Below are 9,593 nucleotides of genomic sequence, written 5' to 3' on the forward strand. Positions count from 1 at the left end.
GATCACATGTGCTTCATTTATGCCTAAATCCTTCTTTTGTTTGGCCACGTCTGTTATCATTTCATCAACTGGTCATGTTCTAAATATAAGTTTTCAGAAAGATGTTCAATAAACAAATCAGAATAAAAGTACATTGTAGTAACTTTTGCCATATTAATATAATAGTACCCATGGGCATGAAGACAGTCATGATTATAGCAATGGGACATTTGACCCCAGTGACTTTGACCTTCACCCAAATGATCTTGGCTTTTCCTCACCTTGTTGGGGCAAGTCTGGGATCCACCTAAGTGTGTGTGCCATATTTGGTTGAAATTGGGTTGAAAATCAAATCCCTTGATCTTTGCTAAAATTAATTCCCTAACAGCAGTTTTAGGTCAACTTTCACTGACATAGTTGGCATAAATCAGCAGAAGGACCTGGAAAGAAAAAGCCAACAATCAGACAGAAATATCCTTGTCCCCAGTGACTGGCCTTTCGCAATTTTGAGCTTGTTGGGTAATTCCTGCCCAGTCTCACTTTTCTATTCGTGCCCCTGTCATGAAAAGCGCCTGATTCTTATTGACAATGTTTTATTAATTTTGCTATTATAATCCTACCCTTCTCCTAACTCTAACTCTAACCATAGCAAAAGTGTCTACCCCCCCCCCCCCCCAATCACCCCACATTTTGTGCTCCTGTCACAAAATGAATTTGTGCCCCCATAGATTAATGTACTTTTTGTAATGGCGCCACAAACTCCCGTGAGACTGGGTTGGTAATTACAACTTTTCAGTGTTCGCACTTTTCCTTGGCATCCTTGCATCTCTGTTCCTCGAAGGATTCAGCTGCACTGAGGCATATAAACCTCTGCTCAGATTGATCTGATGCCACAGTTTGCATGTTTCGTGGTTCCAGTCAGCACTTTTTCGAGTTCCTGTTATGCTTGTATCTCAACATGTGTGTCCCTCTGTTTGCGATGCCACTTCAGTTGATTATAAAATACCATTTTGGGCCTCCACTGGTCATCCATGCACATCACATGACCCACCCATCTGAGCTGTGCTTTTATGATCATGCTTTCAGTGCTTGGGACACTCTCATTGGAGGGTTGGCTGATGGTTGGCTGGGGGTGCTGGTAGGGCTGGTGTGCCACAGCACTGTCCAGAGCTTCCTCTTTGTGGTTTGGGTCACTTCCCATGCAGCTGACATAGGTGTATAGGTGGGTCCCTGTTGGCTGTGATCTGTGTGCACCTCAACCCCAGGAGGAATACCACTTATATTGTGAAGGAACTTAAATTATGAGATTTTGACCTGGTGCAGTGTTTTTTGGAGCATGATCCGGCACAGGTGCTTCAGTGTTGAGGACCCCAGCAAGTGGAGAGGTCCAACGGGACACCCGCATTTCACAACTTGCAGCAGCTTTTGTCGCTGCTTCATCCTTCGTTAGAATCTGATTGTAATCCTGGATAAGTGCAACTCCTTGCTCAGTAGATTCATTGACAGCAGCAATGTTATCCAGGACCTGCTGTGATAACTGGAATGATGTGTCATCCTCCCACTCTTATTAGGGGTACTTGATGAGGAAGTCCATGTTGACGTTGAATGCTTCAAAAATGCTACCTGAGGCAGATGGAACAAAATCTCCCAATGGATTCATTTTTGAATGCATGGACTTCTCTCAGTAACCTGCTACAATTAAATGCCAAAAGTTCACTGGGAAAAAGTGCTGGCACAAACTGTTCGCTGGCACAAAGGCTAAAATTTCACAGGAGTGTGCAGGACAAAAAACAAAACAAAAAAAAACAAACAAAAAAAAAAACCGCTGGTGCACTGTGGTGGCTGCTGTATCACTGTATTACATGACTAAACCATGTATATATTGACACAGAACTGTCAAAAGAGGAAACAAATATAAGTATAAGAATGATTGAATATATAATCAGAGCAGTAAACTGATCAATCCCTGTGAACGTCACATGGAATTACTGAAATAAACTTTTTCATATTCTAATTATATCACCAGCACCTGTATTGATAATCCATCGGGTGTTGTATTTCCAGTGAATGAAACTAGTCTGTTTTAAAAACAAATATTTTAGCTCATACAATGAAGAAACCTCAGAACTTCCAGCTGGAAACCCAGATGACATCACCATTTGTTGTCTTGTAAATGACAAACTAACTACACATCATAACATAAATTATGTTGTTTTAATTATGACAGTAAAGGAACAATAACAATAATTATTATCTAACTACAACACAACACCGTGAGACGGACACAGATACAGTATCTGTGTCATGGTGTCTGCAGACAAAGCAGCTCATCCCACATTTCACTATCCTCAGCCAAGTCCTGTAACTCTTCTTTCGGCATTACAAGGCATTCCCAACCAACATGGTAGATATAATCTCTATCATAATCATCAGAATAATATTATTTTAACTTCTCATCTTGGAATAAGTGGGTAGAGAAAATTAATAAATATTTCATTATGACTTCACCACTGTGACAGTTTCATGTCGATGCTGATCATTATGTTATTATGGGAGGAGACAACATGTTTGAAAACTTTCATGATTCACAAAATACATTTTATTACAACAATACATATTTAATTCTATGATAACCATTTTAAATTAAGAAGATAGAAGCAGAATCATGTTTGGGAAGTGAAGGTCGATGCGGTCACAGGTGCACACCAATCCATGTCACATGATCCTGTGGGTGACAAAGACAAAAAAGTTACTCAGACATTTATCAAGTTGTCTGTTTCATTCTTTATGAGACAAATGTGACAACTGTCTGTCAGTTATTTCATCATGACTCACTTTAAATGACAGACTGCAGCAGACTGAAACACATCAGATTTTGCAATAAAATGTCAAAGATTTACAAGGTGCACAGTGTGGAAAACTGCAGTTATACTGTGTTTTTTGGGTAATAAACAGGGATGGGAGAATAATTTTTCTCAAAATCAACTAGATAATATGATTTGAGCAGGTTTTGTGGAGACTGAAAAAGTGAGTAATGCAGAGAACTGACAAACTGGACCCGTATCTACAAAGCAGCCTAAGGCTAAAACTAGCTGCTAGTGACTTTATTCTTAAAAAAAAAAAAAAAAAAAAAATCTTAGAATTCCTCGAATTCTTAGACATTTCTTAGAATTTTCCTTTGGTAAGATGAAAGTTGTCCACAAAGCACCTTAGGCCTTAAGAGAGCTCCTGAGGCGCCAAACTGCTAAGAGGAGGGAGGAGGACTTTTAAGAAGGCTAAGAGTGTCTGAAGCAGAAGAGATGGCAGAAAAGACAGAGGAAGGAGAGATATTCTCCATATGAAGGATCACAGTGTGTCAGTAACATGCAACCGGCTTGATCTACATAATTATTTTATGTTAATTTACTGTCTTAATGTATTTATGAATTGTTTAGGTTTTTGTTATCATATACACACTGCTAATATCATTACTTTTATTATTACTATTATCGGTATTATTAATATTATTTTCTTTTATTATTACTTCTGTTTTGTCATTTGATTCTTAAATGGACCTGAATGAAATAAGTGTTTTCACCTTCTTGTGTCATGCATGTATTTTTAACATATTTCGAATTATATTCTGTACTTACAAAGGACTTACTAAATAAACTCTTGCACTTATGCAGGCTTTTAATATATAAATATTTGGCATGTGGATGACATACATTCAAACATTTTCAAGCTGTGTAACAATTCATAATTCTCACAATTACACGTCTTCATCCAGTTCAGATAAACTGATCGGTTGATTTTACTGTTCATTCATGACTAGGAGGGCATTTCTGTTTTTATTTCTCCTTTCCCTGACAACCAATCACAGCTCTTAGAGGACTGCATCGTATCTAGCAACGGGGTCAACCCCACCTCCTCACAAAGACAGGAGTTTCTGTCCCCTCTTTGCTCAGACTTGCTCTCAGACACCTGCTGGCTCACTCTTAGGCTACGATTCTTTGCTGGGAAACTTTAGGCTAAGTTAAGAGCTCTTTGAGAGAGCTTTGAGATGCTTTGTGGATATGAGCCCTGGTTTTTAGGGAGAACACCTACTTTTTCGCTTCTTCTTTCTTGGCTGATGCTGCTCAACGTCCAGTCTCCGCTTCTGTGCTTTTTTTGGAGTGTCTTGTGGCTCCCTGGGACTGACGTCTGCAGCTGTTGTAGGTGCAGGGAGATGATGAGCAGAGTCACCAGCTCTCTTCTTCTGCTGAGTGAGCAGGCTGCTGTGGAGGATCTCTTCAGTGGACGGCCTCAGAAAGTCCTAGAAAGAGACATTTTTTTTTTCATGAGGAATATGATCGAACAACACATCACAGATAAGTCAGAACAATACTTTTAATGGGTGGAAGCTTGAATTTTTAAAGCAGCATGAGTTCTCCAGATCTCAAAGGTCACCTTGATCACATGTCGCAGGTTAAAATAAACCAGATCAGAGCGCACTACTAAAGTGCACAGATTTTAATATGGATCTTGCCAAGATGTTGACTGAATGATGACGTCTTTGATTCAGCCACATAATTGCGATGAGCTTCCCTTATGGACTGAGAATGTCTGAATTTTTTCCCAACCACAAACATTGTTACAGTTAGTCTATGAGCTAGTCATCAATTTTGACCTAATCGGTACCATGTAAGGTGCCAAAACAACTCTTAGAATCCAGTCTTAGTGTACCGTGTCTTACACAAAAATGTATGATAACCATCCCAGGGTGATAGCTGTAGCCAGCTGGGGGTCAATGAAGAATTACACAGAGGTCAAAATGTAAAAATGTTTTAATCCTGTTGAAAACTATACTACATTATTTATCTGATCAAAATTATTCCAGAAAGGTATAGTTTGAACTATCTATGACTGAATGTTCTGGAGTTATGGGGTAAAAACAACTCAAACGGTGACAAAGGTAATTTTCAGTTTGTAAAGGGGTCAAAAGTTAAAGTTGCTCCAATTTCAGTAAAAAAAAATGAAGCAGGTTATTGGTTGAAATAAAAGGATTAATACATGAAGTAGTTTTGATTGTGTTGAATGTTTTAGTCTCTAAAGAAAATGTCAAACAAGGTCGACGTCCATTGGATTCGATGACATGTGACATACGAGGTCTGTCAAAGTAACGGTCCTTTTTATTTTTTTCAAAAACTATATGGATTTCATTCATATGTTTTTACGTCAGACATGCTTGAACCCTCGTGCGCATGCGTGAGTTTTTCCACGCCTGTCGGTGATGTCATTCGCCTGTGAGCACTCCTTGTGGGAGGAGTCGTCCAACCCCTCGTCGGAATTCCTTTGTCTGAGAAGTTACTGAGAGACTGGCGCTTTATTTGATCAAAATTTTTTCTAAACCTGTGAGGCACATCGAAGTGGACACGGTTCGATTTTTTTAATGAAAGACGTGCGCACGGGTCCGCGCGTCGGGACGCAGCCGGCGCGGTGCGGCGGCACAGGAAAAACACCTCCGTGTTGATAACCATTTGTAAAATCCAGGCGGCTTTTGATGGCTTTCAGTGGAGTGAGCAAATGAGAAATTGTTTAACAGCTGGACATGTTCCAACTTGTCCTTAAGGCTTCCAACGGAGGTGTTTTTCCTGTGGCGGAGCATCGCAGCAGCTGCGAGCCGACGCTGCAATCCGTCCGCACGTCTTTCATTAAAAAAATCTCCTTTAACAGTGGAATATCCAGATAAAATGCTGAAACCGACTTCTTCTGAAACTTCTCTGTTCTCTCACGACGTCCTGGTTCAATAGAGCCTGAAATATGGAGGTTTTCAGCTTGAAACAGGCTGACGACGGCGCCTGAGAGCGCTGCACGACGTCTCGCACCGTTGGAAGTTCTTAAAGCGACAGTATCACCTCAAAATCTCTTTAGAAAAAATTTTGATCAAACAAAGCGCCAGTCTCTAAGCAACTTCTCAGACAAAGGAATTCTGACTAGGGGCTGGACGACTCCTCCCACAAGGAGTGCTCACAGGCGAATGACGTCACCGACAGGCGTGGAAAAACTCACGCATGCACACGAGGGTTCAAGCATGTCTGACGTAAAAACATATGAATGAAATCCATATAGTTTTTGAAAAAATAAAAAGGACCTATACTTTATGGACAGACCTCGTATGTTACCCTGGAACTTGATAACTAAGCAAGATAGTCCACATGGTGCAAACTATTGCTTTTTAAAACCCTATTAACCCAAACAATAATTTGCATTTTTTTTTTTTTTTTTTACTGAAATTGGAGCAACAATAACTTTTGACCCCTGTACAAACTCAAAATTTGTGCTGTTTTTACCCCATAACTCCAGAACATTCAGTCATAGATAGTTCAAACATTACCTTTTTGGAATCATTATGATCAGACAAATAATGTAGTATAGTTTTTAACAAGATGAGTATTTTTACATTTTGACCTCTGTGTCATTCTTCATTGACCTCTAACTGGCTATAACTACCACTCTGGGATGGTTATACATTTTTGTGTAGGCCATGGTACACTGAGGCTGGATTCTAAGTGTCGTTTCATCTCCTTAAGTGGTACCGAAAACCTGCTTGGCTCATGGACTAAGTTTGATGAATCAGCATTTGAACCCCTCGTCAAATCCACAAGATCAAGATAGAACATGCCGTTGCAGCCTCGTGTAAAATTGGCAGAAGTGAATGTTTTGAATGACAGCACACTAAATAACAGTGTATCTTACCAATACTTGCAGCATGTCTCCAATCAGAGAGTTCAGCTCATCTGAATACTGGGATGGAATTCTTTTGACCTTCCCGCGGTTGACTCTCTTGATAAGACGTTTTCCTCCTTTACCAGCAAACAGAGGCCTGAAGAGGAGAAATTCAACAAAAAAGTATTTCATTTTGCTGGAAACAAATTTGATACAATCAGCTTAGTTATGAGTTTCAATACTTACTTTAAAGCACACAGCTCATAAAGGAGACATCCCAGTGCCCAGATATCAGACTTTTCATGATAAAAGGTCTTGTTGAGTTTTTCCTGTAAAAACAAAGGAAAGAAGTTTATATTCTGCATTTATAACATGACAGTTTGTGTTGTTATGCTTCATAGAATTTTGTCATTTTGGAAAGAGTAATCCCAGAAATTAGGAGCACTCAGCCTGACCTCTTGGCCAGACCTCACTAACTCGAGTGGGGAAAGAACCTGAAGAAAGACTCCCTTAAGTGAGAGAATAGCATCAACTCAGAACATTTCAGTTCCAACTGCGCTGAACTACTGAATGAACCTTTTATGTTCTCAAGATTTATTTTATTCATTTAACCACATACTACAACACATCCAAGTACAGGTACTATGAAAATAAATATAAAAATAGTTAAGCTATCAAATTTACATAAATATACAATTAATGATGATTTATTTAATTAATTTAATGCCTGATTTATGCAGCTGCAGCTCTGTAACTATGTGTCATGTAATGACGTGTGTGACAGTTTTAAAGTTCTCTGTTGCTGGATTATGCTTTATTATGAATTAATTTGATCCTCAACAAGCTTTTCCTTCTACAATCATCACCTCCAATTCAAAGGTAAGTTGTACAATTTCATCATTTTCCAGCTTTGTTTTGTAAATATGCGGATTTTTCTGCCAAATGTACGTGATTCTGAAATATAATCAATGTGTGCACTGCAAAAAACTATTAAAATATGATGGCATACGAAGCACAGCCTTTTGTGTCTGATTTAACAGGTCAGGCTGTTGGTCTGAGTCTCAGCACGGTGTGAAATAAATAAATGGTCAAGCTTTAAATCACGAAAATGATTCCAGTGCCGTTTTCCTCAAATCGGTGAGTGTCAGCACACTGAAATTTAATTTGTACCTGTTACTTTGCACATCCAGACTACTCAGGGTTTTTAATGTAAATACATTGCGATCAGACGGGAAATTTTATCCGATGTGAGTGAAAAATCTGTTCTACAAAATCCAATATATACAGTGTTTATTACATGGAAAACAATACAAAAACTTTGGAACTTTTTTGGTCTGGTGACTGCAAAGCTCCGGTTTATATGATGATGGTTTAGGTGAGTTTTACTGTACATGGGACTGAACAATAAATTTACCTTGCAAAATTTTAACAATAAAGTCGCTTCCATCCCACACGGCTGACTTTATTTTCCCAAATTTTTCTTCTGTTTGGATCTGAAGGGAATCTGTACATCTTGAAGCCCTTGTTGTGTCTATTTGTGCCTCCAAATGCGCAACAGCCCGACATTTTCATCAAATTAAAAAAAAAGAAAAAAAAAAGGCTGGATTTCCTGCAGACGTATTAACAGCGAGCACTATTTTGGCCCCAAGATGGCACCATGAGTCATGTGACTGATTTTTTTTTTTTGACTCGTCATGTTGGTACTCTCTCAATTAGGGGACTCAACCTGAAGCTTCCCCACCTACAACCACACTTAAAAGTGTAGATCATCAAACCAGTCTCTTGGCAGTTCATGGTGGCAAAAAGTGTGGGGCGTTTTTCACGATGGGCATGATTTCATTTTGTGACGGGGCATGAAATGTGGGGTGGCAGTGGGGTATGGGGGGGTTATGGTTAGGTTTAGGGGAGGGATGGCATTAACGCTATCATTAGAGTTAAGAGAAGGGGGGATTATAAATAGCAAAATGAAAAAAAAAACGTCACGAAAATGGGGCACTTTTCATGACAGGGGTGTGAAAAAACCTGTGATGGTACAGAAACGACTGCTGTTACTGAGGACGATCTCTTTGTGCTCTGCACTGACCCGTACTTGTAATTCTCTGAAATTTCTCCTGACAAGAAGGTACTTCAAAAAGAAACGAACAAGAAACTGGACTTACTGGACACATGTAGAGAGGCGTCCCAGACTGTATTTTCAAGTACTCGTTCCTACTGGAGAGGATGTCCGCTAGTCCAAAATCACCCAGCTTCACGTTTAAATCGGAGTCGACAAAAACGTTAGCTGGCTTAATGTCCTGATGGAGAATGACACTGCCATCGGGGCGTCTGTGGCAGTGTTCCAGGGCTGAGGTGAGCTGTCTCAAAACCTGACGAATGAATTTCTCAGGGAGGAGAAGACTGTTGGGATGAACAGACAACCAGTTAATACAACAGAGATTTCTACAAAGCACAGACATAAAACTACATGCAGAAATACTGCAAAGTGAAGACGAATTAAGGATGATGTTTTTACCTTTTTTTGATGCAGCGCTTGATGGCGTGGGCCAGATCACCACCCTCACAATACTCCATCACAACGTAAACCTTCTTCTTCTTTATGAAGTGATCAACGTACTTTACTATATTTGGGTGGTCGAGCTCCTTCAGGAGGCTGATTTCCTGGATGAGCCTGTCCTTGAGATGCTTGCTCATGTTCTTGGTGTCCACCACCTTCCATGCCAGGATCTGCACATACCAATGGGCTTCATTAAAAACAAATCTTAAATACATAGAATTTGTCACAACCATATGCGTCAGTTCCCACAATCAACTATTTCATTGTTAATTTTGATGAATGATTAAACTTTAGTATAAAATATTAGAAAGGGAAAATCTTGTCATAGCTTCATATGTTTACAGGTGACCACATCGGGCATGATGTACTCAAG

At 39.6% G+C, this 9,593-nt stretch overlaps 1 protein-coding gene across 1 annotated transcript; it reads right to left on the reverse strand.

Moving 5' to 3' along the window:
* Positions 1–377: 377 nt before the first annotated feature.
* LOC117524243 (serine/threonine-protein kinase Nek2-like) lies at positions 378–9,357 on the reverse strand. Its single transcript, XM_034186017.1, has 8 exons — positions 9,179–9,357; positions 8,826–9,063; positions 6,913–6,995; positions 6,697–6,823; positions 4,066–4,273; positions 2,686–2,704; positions 986–1,184; positions 378–419 (listed from the first exon to the last, which is right to left on the reverse strand). The coding sequence occupies exons 1-8, from the start codon at positions 9,355–9,357 to the stop codon at positions 378–380; spliced, it is 1,095 nt and encodes a 364-aa protein (XP_034041908.1).
* Positions 9,358–9,593: the final 236 nt, after the last annotated feature.

This window comes from Thalassophryne amazonica, chromosome 14 (genome assembly GCF_902500255.1).
Source record: "Thalassophryne amazonica chromosome 14, fThaAma1.1, whole genome shotgun sequence".
Lineage (NCBI taxonomy): Eukaryota > Metazoa > Chordata > Actinopteri > Batrachoidiformes > Batrachoididae > Thalassophryne > Thalassophryne amazonica.

What these genes read in the sequence shown, in the direction of transcription:
- LOC117524243 (XM_034186017.1), bottom strand. Translation starts at nt 9,357, where the DNA reads ATGAGCAAGCATCTCAAGGACAGGCTCATCCAGGAAATCAGCCTCCTG. An exon ending in GAGACATGCTGCAAGTATTG is followed by an intron (nt 4,274 to 6,696) that starts GTAAGATACACT and finishes GTCTCTTTCTAG; the next exon opens with GACTTTCTGAGGCCGTCCAC. An exon ending in ACCAGTGGAGGCCCAAAATG is followed by an intron (nt 420 to 985) that starts GTATTTTATAAT and finishes TTTTCTTTCCAG; the next exon opens with GTCCTTCTGCTGATTTATGC.